The sequence below is a fragment of the Columba livia genome, chromosome 6, assembly GCF_036013475.1.
Source record: "Columba livia isolate bColLiv1 breed racing homer chromosome 6, bColLiv1.pat.W.v2, whole genome shotgun sequence".
Classification (NCBI taxonomy): Eukaryota; Metazoa; Chordata; class Aves; order Columbiformes; family Columbidae; genus Columba; species Columba livia.
In genome coordinates this window covers 16948001-16965627 of record NC_088607.1, presented here as the reverse complement: position 1 = coordinate 16965627, position 17627 = coordinate 16948001, and the positions used below count along the sequence as shown (strand labels likewise).

The 17627-nt window shown below is 35.0% G+C and overlaps 1 protein-coding gene across 15 annotated transcripts in view; it reads left to right on the top strand.

The window, feature by feature from the left end:
* LOC110362234 (uncharacterized) overlaps positions 1–17627 on the top strand; it is a 19177-nt gene extending 1550 nt beyond the window's left edge. For 7 of the 15 annotated variants that reach the window (XR_010473603.1, XR_010473612.1, XR_010473610.1 and 4 more), the window contains 2 exons: positions 12158–12270; positions 13221–17627. Coding sequence is in view for 2 of the 15 variants with exons in the window: in XM_065068405.1 (XP_064924477.1) it covers positions 12158–12270; positions 13221–13226 (119 nt within the window). In the remaining 13 variants the exon portion in view is untranslated. The other 8 variants (XR_010473600.1, XR_010473606.1, XR_010473604.1 and 5 more) reach the window with 4 other exon arrangements.

Genomic DNA, 17627 nt, shown 5'->3' with positions numbered 1-17627 from the left:
TTTAGGGTGGCCTTTAAGTCGTTTCTGAAACTCCCTCAAGTGTTTGTCATTTGAAAAAAAACGTGAGTAGTTGATAACCTTCAGTGTATTAATGTACAAATGCTGTGAAATGCTAACAGCATTCTTGCACTTGCCATTCACTTCTTTATATGAGATAGAAGTTGTTAGTGTAGAATATCAGAGTAGAAATTCTTTACCATGTAATTGATATGCCTGCTTATTAATTACAGACCTGCAATTTAGTCTGAAATTATTGTATGAGTATTAGAGAAACAGAAGAGCTATATTTCTGTTTTATAAGACAGTAAACTTTTAACATTTCTAAGACTAGAATATTACAGGTCTCATCAGTTGTGTGGTGGTTGTTTTTTTTTTTTAGGTTAGTGTACTAGAGAAAAAAATAATATAAGTCCTGAATATACACTAGTGTCTTGCTTCTTTCCCTCCTTTATTGCACACTTTAAAGCAATGTTTATATAACTTTTTGTTTACTCTGCTGAATTGAATATACTCTGAAGCAGTGCTCCTTTTTCAAGTATACATGTTAAAACTTCGTTTTTAATGCAAACACTTGAGACAAATGGATCCTGATAAGAAACACAATGAAAAGTTATCAGATTAAATAATTTAAAGATTCCAGGTTTCATGTTTTTGTTCACGCTGCTATAAAGAACTAGAAAAAATACACAGCAAATGTGTGAGCTCTCTGAATGTTCTGTTTTGCCAGAAATCTTAACTTTCTGCCTTTTTTCCACATCCGTGTAAGAAATGTTTCACAACTGATTTCACTAAATAAGTGGAATGAGAGTAGAAGGTCTCTAGTTAGTGCTTTAGAGCTGAGAGTTCAGGATGGAAAGAGGGTGGAATAGAAATAGCTTAGTGTTCTTTAAAACAAAAAGCAACACCCCCCAGCCTCCTGCAAAACTCAGTTGGAAGCAGAAAGATGCTGTCATAGCTTCGTGTAGCATGGCCAGTCCTAATTAAATCCATTTGATGTGTGTAGGAAAACAATTCTTTAGTCCCTGATTATGCCTTCAGTGGGGCACGACCAGCTTAACCCAGCAGCTCTGCATAGTGTTTCCTGTGAGAGCAGCCATGATCATTCTCTTTGCTGAAGCTCGCTCTGAACATGCCTGTGCAGTTTATTGTGAGAAAATTGGGGCAGCTATTCCATGCTATTTCATCACTTGGCTTTCTGCACTGCTATTTTGTGATACTGTAGCAGTTGGCTCACAAGTACCCTGAGGCATTCAGTACAGAGTGGAGTGGGCCATATGCTGTCTGCTCTGCTTTTAGAGAAAAGTATGATGTAGGAAAATGGATTGAACTGTTTCTATGAGGACAGTTGCTTTGTAACTGCAATGCAAAAAAGAAATGTACTGAAGAGGTTATTGAATTTGTATCTGCTGCGAGTAAAATAGTGGTTTTTATACATTAAATTGGTGTATCTTTTCATTAGGTGGATAGTTGTTTGGTTTTGTGAAGCATTTGTTTCTTAGAGGTAACTATGATTTGTATGCTTACAAAGAAGTGTAATTGTTAATTGTTGTGAAAGCTAATCAATGGGAGTACAAGAGGTTTTTGTAAGCTTTTTGTTTCTGAGTATAAAATGTATTTATCATCTGAGAATAGTAAAATGCAGTTTCTATATTTTTTTTTTCAGGTTTGTAAGTGTTGTGAAACTACTCATATTTTAGCCATCAAATGTAACATATCCATGTTTCATAGCAGTATTTTCAACAGTTCGTGCAAGGATAGTGCTGTGCTGTCTTTTTCACTTCCAGAAATGACAAAAAAAAAAAGTCCTGTGTCTTCAAGAAAGACAACATAAAACCTGTAGTCCTAAACTATTTTAATCTGAGGGAAAGCCAAAGACCACAGTGTAACTTAGAACCACTTAGAGGAATCTTGTGGAATCATATGGTGCTCTTTTTAAGAGAGGGCCATAAATTATTAGAGTTCTTATAACACTTCATCTTTGAAGAATAGTTGAACTTGGCTATTGTACACTTAAGTATCAAGTATTCCTCTTGAAACCTAATAGTTAAAATAATAACTTATCTCAGTTGTTTAGTGTCCTCTTTGTTTTGCTAGAAAACATATGCTCATCATTAAGGTAGTTCTAAGCAAAGTGTGATGTAGTGAATGCAATCACTTCATTGCCTAATAACTTACAAAGCCAACATCAGAGGAAAAAGTTTTAGAACCTATAGCACAATTTAAGAAAATGATCTTCATAGACCTAGAGTAAGAGGGCTGGTATATTTAGTCTGGTATGTATCTTTTAACAAACCAGTTTTCTGGTTTGTGTGTCTTCTGATTATTTTGCATAGGATACTTCCAGAGGTTGTCGCATCAAGTTAGAGAGAGTACAGCAGGCAAACAGGTAGTTAGCAGTCATTCAGCCAGGTAGTGCAAACAAGGGAAAGAGAAGAGAGTAACCAGAACTCTTCACCTCCACAGTTTAAACAGGATGTCACAGCAGTGACTGATTTCAGAGAATTCTGAGCTATTACCTTGTGCGTTATAATAATCTATAATCAATGTTATTATAGTCTTTACTAGTGATGTCTGTTCTATAAAGAGCAAGCATATAGTCCATCTCAACAATGCTACTTTTAAATAGCCGGAAAGAATAAAGAATCTTGAGGGGGGAAAAAAAAAACAAAAACAAAACCAAACAGTGCTTTGTTAATGTTGCCTTTTAATATAGTATAATAAAATGTCACTATTGAAAGGCAAAAATATTTCATCCTTGTAGTTTCTCAGGTAATTAAGATGCTGTGATTCATGGATGTAGTTTTGGAATGCCTTATGTGTCAGTATGAATGGCAACATTTACATAAACAGTACAAATAACCAGTGATACTGTTTTCTACTAGTTATGCAGGTTTAACACACCTGGAGAAAAAGATGGTCTTATAGTTTAAAATTGACTTTAATTCACTAAAACCATTAATAACATTGCTATTTTCTCAACAGAGTGTATTTATTACTCTTAGCAGAACTATCCTCTAAGGAACCGAAGTTTTAAAAAATTATATTTTGTAAGAAAATACTTTTGAACCCTTTTAAAATAACTTTTTCTGTGATTCAAATACTGTGTCATTTATTACAGTTCTCAAATCCCTCTGTAAGAAACTTTTCCAGGCTTCTAATAATTATTTTAACAGCTTTTTCTGTATTGTTTCTTGTTTTCCTCTGTCATGTAAGTTGTGTTCATGTTGGCTAAGTCAGTGCTATATAGATATGCAATTTTTCTGTACTCTTTCCTTTGTTAGTGTTTCTACAATGAAATATTATACCTGCTTTTTTGCTTTACATTTACATGGAATTTTATCTGCAGTTTGATTTTTTTTTTTTTTTTTACTGTGGCTGCTTTTTCAGGATACTTCTCCTAAGTGTGATGCATAATCTTTACATAGTGCAGCTTTGTTACTAGAAAGTGTCTTGTATGAGTGTATGTGGCTTGAAGAATATGCATTGCCTTAGTTCTGTCAGAATTTACTGTTCTTTCACCAATTTTGTGCTGTCATCTGTACAGTCGTCTTCGAGATTTTATACTCTATATGATTAAGAAAAAGTAAAAGGTGCTGGTCTGTGCCGTAAGCCGTTCCATCTGTAGGTCACAAGGGGCTCTGTAGGTTCAAGTCAAGTTCTCATTATCACTCAACTCTGTTTAAACACAGTTTTCTGGTAGTAGCACTAAATGTACCTTGAAATCTTGGCACATTCCCAAAGCTTGTGCTTTTCTTCACTGCCACTTGAGTGTAGTGTCAGATACAATAGCAGTATTAGAGTATCTCTTTCACAGCTGGAGCCAATGCCAAATTTTTTTCCAACTAGATGTTTCAAAATAGACCATCTCTTTAGTCAAGGATGTGCAAGTAATGCAGATTTTAAAATTAGCTAATAATCTTACTTGCTTAAGCCATTTATTTTTTTGTGTGTGTCCTTGAGATTTCATTGGATGGTGGTATTTGGTTTGCTTAATTATTGCTATGTATTCCTGCACACTCTGAGTTGTCATTAGTGCGTGACAGCCAGAATGATTGTCAGTACTAGAAGAATGTTCTGAAAATCCTGACCATGATGTACACTAAAACAACCATTGTAATGTTGGTCCTCGTAATTTGTTTATTAATAAGTTTGTACATCTACTTGATAATGGGTCATTTAACATGGATCATGGAACAATAAATACTTTAAGCAAATACTTTGAGTTTGTTGTTCTTTGCTGTATCATATTGCCTCAAAGACTTTCTTCCCTCTTGTCCTAGACTAAGTGCTTTCATGCAGCAGTTTTGAGGTGCCTCATTTTTTAAACTTGAAAATATGCTTTCCATATACTGTTTCTGATGCTTTTCCTATTGGATTATTCCTGTTGGTTTTCAGTACAAACTGATAATTCATACCTGTTCATTTTTGCATATTTCTTTTAGTGTAACTTTTATTTTTTGATCTCCTGCGTGGTTATTAAACATCAGATGGGCACTTGGATTTTTTTAATTGAATCATTCTTTGAAGTTATGGCGTCTTTATTCTTTTCAATCAAAGAAGAGTCTTTGAAATGTAAATGAAAATTGAAAGTACAAAGTGCTGGTATAGATTTGTAGTAGCTCTTGTTTTGTTTTTCAATGTAAGTAGTGTGGATTTGCATCAGTATAGCTGATGATAGCAGAGTCCCGTTAGAAAACTTGCATCCAGTGATTTGGCTTGGATTTTTTCAAATAAATATTTGTGCATTATTTAGGGATGTTTGTGTGCAGTTTGATTACATTGTTAGATTGAAGGAAGATCAAGTACTCATAGCTGAGCGATGCCGTAAACCAAATATCTTGAAAAAGTAACTTTGGCATGTGGAAAAAAATTAAAACAGTCCTCTGAACAACAGCTGTGCTCTCTTTTTAGTGGTACAGTGTGATACTACCCAATATTCCTGATTAAATTAATGTTAAATACTGGTTTGAATGTGATAGGTTCTTCAAAGCATTTAACTGGTTATTAATCTCTCTTCCTGTTTTGTGAACCAAGAAGCCTCCACTTCAGTCTGATTTTTTTTTTTCTTTAATGAATATTATAGTAAATTAGAAACAATGCCAATTAAGAAGAAAAAAAAAAAGTAGTTTTTGTTTTCATTGTATAAAGTGCTAGTCTCGATTTGGAAACACCCTAACCCACCCTTCCACCCTCCTCCCCCCTTTGCAATCTGCTCTGAAACACAGATTAGAGCTGTAACCACCGGAGGGAGCAAATTGCATGATTTGGACTCTTCACTAAAAATGTCTCCAGTTGTCAAGAACCGTAGGCTAGGAAATAACCCATGGCTAATTCACTCTCCTGTTTTTTGCATCAGAAAAGAATCCATTTGGAAATTAACAATTAATGTTAAATCTCAAGTGTAAGAAATATTGGGCATTTTAGTTTATCAATATTTATGTTGACTAATGCAAATGTGACAGCAGTTGATCAAAGAGTGAACATGTAGAAAAAAAGATATGTGATTTACATTTTATTTAAAATGCTGAAAGCTTTTCCTTGATCTGTTTATCATATTTTACTGAAGACATTGAGTATGTTGGTAGATGACAAATAAACTTGTAAATCAGAACCTGCAGGAAGGCAGTACAATAAACATTTACATATTTCCTGCTATTGTGCAGCAAAACTTAACCAGTCAGCTAGAAGACCATTAATTTTTACATGCTTACATTAAATAGTCCCATTGAAGTCGGTGGCAATTCCCATGGTTTAAGGTAGGTGTTCCTGACTTTAATTTCCTCACATTCACTCAGCAGCAGCAATACTAGGTCCAGGTGGTGTATGAGGCCCTATTGCTGGGGAGTGGTGTCTCCAAACCTCCATAAAGACTTCTACTCCCTTAAGTAAGAAACCTGTGCTGCTGGCTTTGCATCCATGCCTCCTCAGCCTCCACTTTGTACCTACCTGAGCAGTGTCAGTGCAGTGGCTGGAAAACAGAGGGTGGACACAAGGTCTGTGGCCGTGTACAGGAGGAGGCTGTTAGGAAGCATGATGAACGTGACGCTCTTAGTCACTTAGATTTAGATAGTGCTGTGAGGAGCAGGGAGTTGGACTCGATGATCCTTATGGGTCCCTTCCAACTAGAGACAATCTGTGATTCTATGAACAGAAGTGGCCCATGTGGAGATACTTTGGTTTAAGTTTGTATCTTTATTCAAGCAGGATTATGAGCTGCTCAGGCATGCCACTTTGAAGTGGTTTATATGTCACACATATAACTGTTGCAGACAGACTAAAAATGTTTTATTTCTGTACCCTTTTTCCAGTAGTCATGAGTGTGTGCATATAGAGGCCAGTAGCACTTGTTTGGAGAGAATACAAAACCAAATACTGCTATAAGGATGCATTGATGTAGTATACATTATAATTATTTTTAAAAAAGCTAATAATTTGGCATTTCTAAGTGTACTTTTGTGTTTCAAGGATTCTTGAGATATAACATTGACCAGAAGGAACTGTGAAAAACTTCAGGTGGGGCTGGGGGATGGATGTATTTACGTAGACTGCAGATATGTTCAGTGTCAAAGCACAAAACAAAACACTGTTTTAAATTAAAAATGAGAAAACAGCTGTATCTCATTTTTTTTCAATTCACCTAGCATCTATTCTGAGAATATAATAGGTTCGAGGATGGGTATATTTCTGCTTCTTCAGTCTTGCTTCTGTATGAAATTATTTGCAAAGTGTAGTCTCAACATCTGTGGTTGTTCAACACTAGCTTGTATAAAATGTATTGAAGTAAATCTTGAATTTCAAAACTGTTTGAGATATTTGATTTATATTGACCTTGCTGATTAATAGGCTGTGCTTGTTAGACATTTGAAAGTTGTAAATCATCAGATTTGAATTATAAATTCACATTTATGGAATCTAAACTGCAAAGGTGTTTCAGTGATATCAATCCTGCTTTCTTTTAAGTGAACGGCTCTTTTAGATACATGAAAATCACATCTTAATTTACCCACTTTAAATGGTATCTCTTTTTTTAGATTATAGCATGTTATAATAAAAGAAGGGCAAGATAAATTTTTGGCTAGTGCTTGAAATGAACTGAGCATCCCTGCAGTTGTCTGTTTCTCCCCCAGATGGAGTATTTTGTAAGTAGTAGTACTGCAATAGAGAATATTTGATGTCATGTTGGACAGGGTGGTTTTTAAGTTATTGAACAGAGGAACACTCCCTGTTTTCTAAAAGAAAGTTTAAGTTTTACATAGTTAGACTTCATAAGTCAAAACTTGGCTGAGGTAATTGTCCTAATACTTTCTGATATTGCATTAAATTTTGTGTGAATGTGATGAGGAGGAGTTGCTCCCTATAGTTATTTATTAAACAAGGTCTTTCAAACAGATGTCTCAGCTGGAGGAATAGAGAATATCTTCTACTGTATTGAGTTCTATGCCATCATACTTAGGCTTTTCTCTTTTGTCAGTTTAAAACTGATGCATTTGTACTACTGTCTAGCCCCTACCGTGACTGCCTTTAAACATCACTTCTAGATCTTTTATTAACAAATGTTTGACAGATGTGCTCAGTTGTCTTACAGCTGTCTTAAATTGAAGTCATTTCTCAATGTGAATGGTCTAACAAAACCTGACCCAATATATACTAAACCTTAAGAAATTAAAGTTACAATTAAAAAGAAAGGTTTTACTTGGATTATGTAATGTACTTTAGGTTAGTTTGAGTTCTGTAGAATATTCTCATCAGTTACTTCACAGGATTTTTATTCCAGGTTAAAGCAGATTGATGCAAAAATAGGAAAGAATATCCATGAATATGTTCACAGAAATTACTTGTGAGTTTTAAATCTTGTCAGACCACAGTTTAAGAGCAATTTGATGAAAGGGTTTAATGACATATTTGCTTATGATAATAAAGTGTTAGACTTAATGACCTGGGGATCTCCTCCAGCGCATTGTTTTTATGGAAGCTTCCATTTATGATAAGTAGTTTCAAGATTTTTATAACAAATTTCAGTCAAAGTCATTTCCCTTGCCCCACAGAGTTCTGTAGTAGTCTGTGGTTTAGGCTCTGCTTTTCCCCCTAGTGATTCTTACAAAAATGTATAAGGATTGTGGAGATTGCTGCTTTTTTTTTTCCCCTTAAAGTTTTTAAGAAAATTTAAAGTGAAATAACATGCTTTGTAGTAGAAGTGCTCAAGTCCATGACTGTATCATTTCTGTAGTAAGTTTTGTTATAGCTATAGTAAGAGAGAGAGCTTAAAAGAAGCAGATAAAGTCTGGCTTGTTTTCTGAACAGCACTCTTTATCCTGAAAAGAGACGCCAAGAGATATGTCTTTTTACTACCAAAAAACCTCCTCTCTGAACTCTGATCTCACAGGCTGTCAATAGTGACCTCTACCTGTTGTTGCTAAGTAGTTATGAATTACATGTTTTCTGGAGGCTTTCAGGAGTTGAGTTTTTCCTGATGACCATTAACTTGAAATTCAAGAAAGCATCCTCCTTCAGGAAAATATGTAAGCACATGTTTATCAGCCATTCAGATGTTAAAATGCAGGTGAGGTGCTACACCTGTGATATAGTGGAGTATAAATCTTGTTTGAAAGCCATGTAGTTGCTATAGTCAATTAAAATTAAGCCTCATTTTATTTGAGGGGGGAGAAGGTGACCTTTCAAATATACTTTAAAAATATATATACATGCACGATTTTATTGAATGGCTTTTTCTCTTATGTCAGAAAATTTTGGCTTAAATGTACCTTTCTTTCTAGATGGAAAAGAGAAGCTACATCCTTTGATGTCAGGGAAACTCATGCATGCTTTGTCATGGGCAGCTGGTGAAGGAAGTGCTTTCCTATCATACCGGTTTCTCAGCTGATAAATTCTGCTTGGTGCAGGTGGTAATGGACTGTATATTTTTAAGGCTGGCCCAGATTCTGATGTGTTAGGATTTCATGTTCAGAACTGTGGGAAATGTTTGTATGATAGCTTAGGGTTTTTAGTGCATCCTAGTTAAATATCCTCAAAGTGAAGCACAGTGGAAAAGCTTTAAAACGTGGTTGAAAACTAACATTTTTATTAGATACTGCATCTAGCATGATGATTTTTGTAGACTGGAAGACTTATCACACATTCTTTATGGATGGGACTGTATATCCTATGAAACATTGTAAGCCCTCAAACTGAGCTGCCACAATTTATAATGAAAGATGAAGATCTGAGGCAGACAGTCAGCAAAGACAATGGCACTCACCAGAGTATGGACACTATTCCATTTAAATGTTTCTTGTTTTGAAAAAATTCTGGGTTCTCTAAATTGTTCAGCTTTTCAGCTACAAGTACAAATTTCCCAAGAAACTTGACATTCTATGAAATACTTTTGCTGTTGAAATTCTGGGTTAACTTTCTTCGACAAGCCAACTGATAGGAACTTTTGTCTTTTCCTTCATTAAAAAGTCTTATAGCTTCTCTTTCACTTACTCATTTTAGGAATTAGGTATCAGTATGGAATATCTATCATACCCTGAGAAGAGTTGTCCTAATAATTAGTTATTCACAATGTTTTACTTCTGCCATGTACATTCAGTGTAAAATTATCAAGATTCAACTTCTTGCAATTGTTTTTTGGTATGCCCATATCTGCTATTTATGACCCCATATTAGGTATGTTCTTGTGATACAGACACTGGTAGACTGTTGATAACACTCTCTGTATTCATAATGTTAAATTCACTTTCTTGAGTCTGTCTCTAGAATATAAGCTTTCTTGTAATTTTTTTTCTGCAACTTTTTCTGAAGCTGTCCTGTTCATCAAATTAATAATTTAGGGATTATTTTTGTGATAAATATTTTAATAGAACTCTGTCTTTATGCCAAGATTAGCAATGAAATTATTGGTTCTTAAATTCTTCCATGCAGAAGGTGGGTGTATTCTGGGAGTTATTAACTTTTGATGACCATTTTTATGGAGATTTTCTGTAGAGGTCTGTAGTGTTTGTGTTTTTCTTTGTTGTTGCCCTTAGGACCAGAAAAGAATTGTGTGAATTCCCAAGTCATACAGTGAATTTAAATGGGAATAAAGCCTGTGATAATGATTGATATAAACAACTGACACAAATACTGGTAATCAGGTATAAACAACTGACATAATTTATATTGATAACATGAGGTATCTGCTATCTCAATTCTCAAACCTTTTGTAGCATGATAACCTTTTGAAAAATAATTTCCGGAGTAACTACTTCCAGTTATTACAATTATAGGCATTATAAAATTATTTTAGACCTTTCTTATAAGCATATGTATCCACATGTGCTACATTATCAGGGATAGCTGTGTACAGTGCTGTTCATTGAATGCTTAACTGAAAAACTGTTATATTTTTAAAATTCTAGCAATTCCAAATAAATATATATTTGCAGATGCCAGAAGTAGTAACTAGGTGAGTCACCTACCCATCTGTTGAATATCTTATGAGTAAACTACCAGGTAAGAGAGTGAGCTGAAATATATCAGTAGGTGGCAGAAAGGCACTAGCATTGAAATTAAGAAAACTGTTGCTTTACCTGTGTAACCAGAACCTGACATCTATGCCTTTATAATAAAGTTTTGATCTTTCTCTTCTTTGAGCTCCAGACCCTTTGTTGAGACTTCTGTCTTGATGTTTTCTGTCTTGACAACAACCTTTTCCTACATTGCCATTTACTGTTCTCCAGTTAGTTCAAAATCTGCCATCAGAAGGAACTTTTCAGATGCTTTGATGCAAGTAGACAGGTTCTCTTTCTGTGATGCTCAGGGAAGACTGGGAGCTGGTGAAATGAGCAAGTGCTCACAACACTGTGATAACCCTTCATCTGATACAGGAGTTCCTTGAGGATACTGCAGCTATAATATGGAATAGTTATTTTGCTGTTCTGTGGGAGATTTTTGCTAGAGGTCATTTTTGTGTAAGTTTGAAAAGGTGAACTCTGAGCTTAGGATGCTTGAATCTTTGATCTGCACATCAGCATCTTGTATTCAGCAGTGGTTAATGGTTCAAAGTGCAATGCTGTATGAAAAGGACATACCTGACTTCCATGGGCTTTGGAAATTTTATGACTGCGTCAATGCTCTGCTGTATGTTGAGCTAAGAAAACCAAGCTAGCATATGAGGAACCAGTTCTGGTTGTACCTGCAGCACTGTTGGTAGTTACTGGTTGAGTCTGCCAACAAATAGTTTTATCTTTGTGTTCTCCCTTACATCATCTTTGCATTTTGATAGGATGTGTCCTAAGTGTTGCAATGGGCACTCATACTAAAAAGAACTGTCTTGGATCATTTACAATTCTGTTCTCAGGTCCTCAGGAGCAATTGAAAGTAATATGAAATTAAATATAAAATATTCTTATGGTATTCACAAAACTCTGTAGGAGGTTTGGGTGTTACAAAAACAAGGTGATAAGATTTTTATATTTTCAGAGTGATGATATTCTACAGTGTCCAGTATTATAACAATTGCAGTGGGTATTATTGTGTATGAGTACTCTGTATGTCTCGAAGCTGATGTGAAGGCATCTCCCCACTTTGCTACTGCAATTCCAAAATAGCCTTTTCCCCAAACCTTTTAGGGAAGCATTTCTTTTGTCCAATTTGTGACTACAATGGAAGGTGGGGGCGTATTTCCCTCTTGATGAGGAGAACATGACACCCTGAAGGAGGAACTGAAATGAGGTTTGTCTGAGCAACACAAAGACTTCAGAGAAGAATAAAACGTTCAGTCACAATGTTTTGATTATTCTATTCAAGTTCCAGATTCTGCATTCAGCTATAGCTGGTGCCTATCATGAGAACATACACAGTAGGAAGTTTGGGAGAAAAGAATGAATTAAGGGCTATTTAGATTATACCTGTGCTTGTAATAACATTTTTAACTGGCTATTTAACGAAGTCCTTTTATTTAAATTATCTTTGTCAACTTGAATAGGATAATGGAAAGTGAACTGCAAAATACTGGAGGTCTTAACAGCATAAAATAGAATCATTCAGATTGGAAAAGGCCCTTAACATCATGGAGTCCGACTATAAACCTAACACTGACAATTCAATTTCATTTTACAAGTTCCTTAGATTTTACTGTTTAAGTGCATCATTCCAAGATTTCTCTTCCACTTCTCAGATACTGAAGGACTAGTAAAAGACTGTTTCCCAAGAGTATTTGTCACAGTATGTGTCCTTCTGGGAGAAGTCCACGGCTGTTCTTCAGGTGTTGGTGTCCTTTTCCAGAACTTAGTGAGTAGAATCCTTTGAAGAAGATATAAACAATTATTATTTCCATTTATTTAATATAATTGGAATAAAATTGATTTAACACCTTAAATGCCATCTCTTATATAAAATCACTTTAATACAATATAATACAGACCTGGGCAAAAGTACGTAATTGTACTGCATTTCATGTGACTTACCACGAGTTTTACTTGGATACATTTATTTCCTACAGAAGTGTGTGGTGGCTAGAATTTTAATACGATTTTTGACCATCATTGCAACAATCAAACCTCAACTATCATCCACTGAAAATAGTTTAAAATCATTTAAATTGAATATTGGTGGGTATGTTTATTCATTAAGGGTTATAAACCAGGATGGATTAATGCCTTGGAGCACACAATATTATTTACCTACAAGATTCTTCTCCGTAGTCAGGCTTTGAAGTTACAAATCAAAGTAATTTGTATGTTCCACTTTATAGAACACTAAAAAAAAACATCTCTTCAAAGAGCATGTCTTTTTAAAAGAAATGTAAAGCACAATTACCGAACAGAAGAAATAATAAATTGTGGTTTTAACAACGAAAGAAGGAGAGTTTAATCATGAACTGTATTAAAAGTTGCTGAATCTGCCACAAGAGCTATTGGATGCTCATCCTAACTTAAGTAATTGAGTTTATTTTCTAGCATCCAGTATAAAAATATAACAACCAAAACCAAAACAACAGCAACAGCCAACCAAACCACCAGAATTTGTGAAATTAGTCTTTGACTCACAATTTAACACTGTAATTGATAACTTCCTGGTGGTGGTTATGGAAGCTAATCCAATAGAGTATAGTTTTTATCATAAACCCTATAGATGGTTTTAAAATAATGTGGATTGTGATTTATTCCCTACTATGTATTACATGCATAGCCTACTTACATGTATTTTATTTTTTGTCGTTTCTTTTTCTTGACTTGTAGCTTTAATACCTTATGGATCAAGCACACTGGATGAAGATGATGCTGATATTTAAAGGACACCAGAAGTAAAAAATGCATAATAAATGTAAATGAGGTGGGAGATTACTGAAACAATCTGTTTTAAGTTCATTCTAATTCTTGCAGAATTATTACTTACTTTATAGTGAGGAAAAAAGTAAAATATTTAATTGCTAGCTAAATACAGACTATGACTTGCTATGATAGTCAAACCTGAAATAACCATATAATAATACATCTCCAGGAGAGTTTTCAAGACAGATGATGCAAACTCTGGCAACTCTTTCCAGTGGAAGGTGGGGGGGGAGGCACAGAGGAAGAAAAGGATTCTCTTAAAAACACACAAATTTTTTTGTATGTAGGTGAGAAACAGTATTACAGAGAGGAAAAAAAAAATCTGGTAACCAGTTTATTCCTTATACTTTTGCATATAGTATTACATCAATTTGGCTGTGGGCAATAAGAACAATGTGTAGTAGTAGTAATTTACACTCTTGTGTAAATATTTTCTGTATTTTTGGGGAAAAAAGCATAGGTGCTTTTGGGAATGTCTATTTTAGAAGGAAGTCTTTAAATAAACATTTGCACATTTTTACTTCTGTGTCTAAGAAAAGCATATGGCATATGAAGTGCTTAGCAGAATCAAATATACTTGTATTTGTACCACAACAATTTATTGAAAAGTAACTGTTCTACTGTATCAAGTCTAGGAAAGCCCTCTGCTTTCTGCATTTAGTTTGATCCACTAAGTGGAAGGTACAAGAAATCCTGTCATAGATACTTATTGACTCATTTGCATTAAGAGATGTTTCTTCCTTACCCCCATTAGTATTTGGCATAAATCCTGAATGATTTAATTAGCTACGTAAATGTCTAATCTCTTGAAAATCCTGCTAAGCTTTTGCCCTCACTGAAAGCTGTGATAATTTGTTCTAGTTAATTTCAAATTTAAATGCAGTGCCTTTCAGTTCCACTAAATGTTCCTTGTTTTGTTTTTTAATAATGGAGCGATTAATAACACCAATTTTACCCTGTCTGTCCTATTATTTTGCACCCCTCTGCTGTTTGCTCTTACTAGATTCTTCTTCAAGTAATACCATTTTTTTCAGTGTCTGTGCAGTCACTGTGATTGTATGTAAGGTAAAATTAAATGCTTATGGAAGCTGATGCCATTAATCCATATTTTTCAACATACACTGGTATTTGAAGACAGATGTAATTTGGGCTGTAATTATTCTTCTGACATATGAGAGACTTTGATCTATTCAGAGTTGTCCTGCACATTTTTCAAAGGAAAGAGAACAATCTATAGAAGGTTGCAGAAGAAAGTGTTGCTTTAAATCTGTTTTATAGTCATACTGTAAGTATGTAAGAAAGTGTTTTTACTTTATTTTCCACTGCAAGTGTACATAATTGCTGATATTTTCTGTTGATATAGGGGGGAAAGATAGCATTTGTACTAACTCTGGAAAAATTATTTTGGGATCTGTTAATGGGGCTGTATTGTAAGGGGATGTGTTAACAAGCACTTTGCATTTTTATCCCCTTCAGAATGTTGACTGCTTTATCAATGGGGATAGATTGTAAGAATGTGGAGTGAAATCAGCAGGGAGATAGTTTCCTGTTAAAAATAAACCAATGTGTGTACTAACATGAGTATAAACAGGAATATATGAACAGGGAATGGCTTGTGGAAACAAACAAAACAGGCAGCATTTTCAAAGAGACGGTGATGATGGAAGTGCCTCCAAGCTACTTTTGTGTTCTCACAATCCAGTTGATCAAGGAAGTGGAAAAAATTCTTGATGTATCTTGGCCTTTGTGGTCTCTGCTGGGTGCGGTGCTGCATGCTTCCTACCTTTTTACCAACCAGGTCTCCTAAGCCTTAGGAGACTTTACATGAGATTCTCACAATGGACTTACAACTGTCTCCGTGTTGAGGGAGGATCCCTTCTTTACAGCATGTAATCTGAATCCAGGTATAGAAGCTGCATAGGGCTTTTCTACTAGTGGAGAATGTGTTTCCCAGTAGAATCTTATCCTGTTTTCACATCTGTCATTCAACAGTCTTTTGGATGCATGGAAACACACCTACTTCTTCATCTGTCAATAAAGATAGTCTTCTTGGTATTCATAATCTTTGCTACAAGGTTATGGAATATCCAAGTCCTTGGTGCTACTGCACCACAATGAACAAGCGCTAAGATAAGATATGAGCACTGACAGAGGATGCAGGGCCAGCAGCACAGAACCACTCCAAAATACAGGTACTTTCCCTGGAAACTCAGCCTCTGTGACATTCCTGAAGAATTTCTCAATCTCTGGAGATACGCAGCGATGCCATCTGTAGTGTCACTTACCTTCCTGCAAAATCTATGCATCTGAACATACTGCAACACTTAGCAAACCATTAGTGTTGTCACTGTTTTAAAAACAAAACAACTAGAAAGCTGTTCTCTAAGTAACAGTTGATAGGTGGCTGGAATGCAAATGTGCGTGTGTTTGACCTCTGTAGAAAAGGCTAAAGCAGAACACTGTTTGGTAAAATCTTTCACAATGTTGTGCTGACAAAAGGCAGAATCACAATCTGCCCTTCTTGTCTACTGTGGAGTCCCATTAATAAATCTGGAGGTCAAATTGTAAGGAGGCTAAATCTTAAAAGTACCCAGTCAGATGAGCTTGAGTATTGGAACCTCCATAACACAACTGTGTCAATACGCATACAATAATTTTCAGTTCTGTTCAATTGTCTGTTTCAATTTTCTGAAAATTTCTAGGGAATGCTTCACATATCTATATTTGTTTTCTTAAATAAGGCAAAGATACCTAGATACTGAGGATGCATGGAAGAAGGTGTTTGAGGAGCAAGTAATTCTTGACAAGAGCTTGTTTACCAGATAAACTGATTGAGTCCACAAAGAGTAATTGTAAAATGCTTCATTTAAACTGTGAGCATTGCACATATAGTAGAGCATTTTTTTATGTATTAAAAGGTTTTAGCTAGAGAGTGGTTATTGATAAAGACGTGTAGCAATTCTTTGTTAAATAATCCTTCCAAGTTGCAGTTACAGCTGTAATACTTTTTTTTTCTCCTCACGAGAAACCATATCAGATGCTATACATGCATTTGCAGTAACTGAAGCTGTGTATCAAACTGACAGTCATTTTTCAGAAATTACCAGCAAAGAATTTTCTCTCTATGCCTGTTTTCATCCATATCCAAATAATGTCTCGTTCGTGCAGTTCTACTTAGTTTCTGATCAATCATAAATAAATATCCTTTAGTTAAATTATAATCTTTAAAAACAAAGTTACTGTTGCTTACTGTTGCATGGAATATGATAATAGACTAGAATATTTCAGTTGGAAGGGACCTACATTAATTATCTACATAATGATTGAAAACTAGGAAATTAAACTTTTTGGTTGCAAAGTGTTGCAAGACCTTAACACATCTTTTCAGTACTACAAGAAATGAGCCAGTCTGTTATGTTGTTTATATTTTTTTGTCGGAAGACTCCAAGTATATGTTATCTGTGGAATAAACTATAAACTGGCATTCTACTAGCTGTAAATCTCTTAGTAATTACTGACTGAGCATGAAAAAATCCTACAGAATATATAGTCTTAGAGTGGGCTTTTAAATGATTCATGGACTACGGAAAATGAATACTTCAATGGGCTGTTCTGTGGAAGTGTTCTTTTATCCTGCTGTTTCAGGAGAGCAAATTCAAATGTTCGACGAAAACTAAGTAGCATTTCCAAACCGTTTTAGAACGCGTATGCCAGCTCATACGTGTGATAACAATTTAACTGACTTGCAGTGTTGAACATTATACAATATACTGAATCCCAGGTTTGCAGTTTTAATACCTCTAAGTCTTTCTTAAGTCTCCCTACTTCTCTTGGTAGGACTGGCAGAAGCCACATCCTTGCTTGCACTGAGGATGTTCAAAACCTGGAGCGACTTTTAGATATTTACTCTTTAATGATTCAGTTACAAGTTTACGGTGTGTGTGTCTTGGTTTTTTTTTAATGTTTAGTAGCAAATGCATTCCTTTGTCAGAATGCATGTCTTGTTTATTGAAGTTATAGAAATTCATTACATAACATCTAATTACCAAGCAAAATGTGTAACGTGAACTTCACAAATGTGCTTGTGCCGTAACTTCTAAAATACCATCGTAATGGGGGCTAAAAAGAACAGTGTGTATTTTGTTATTACTGCTTTATTTGGTGTTTTAAAACATTGCTATTGACAACCTTGTAATAAAATAAAACTGGGCACTTGTGTTCAGTCAGATAAGGCTTTATCTACCCAAGAGACTCTTGTCCTGTGAACATTCACAATGTAGATCTAATCAATTATTAAAGGAGGATGCCACATTA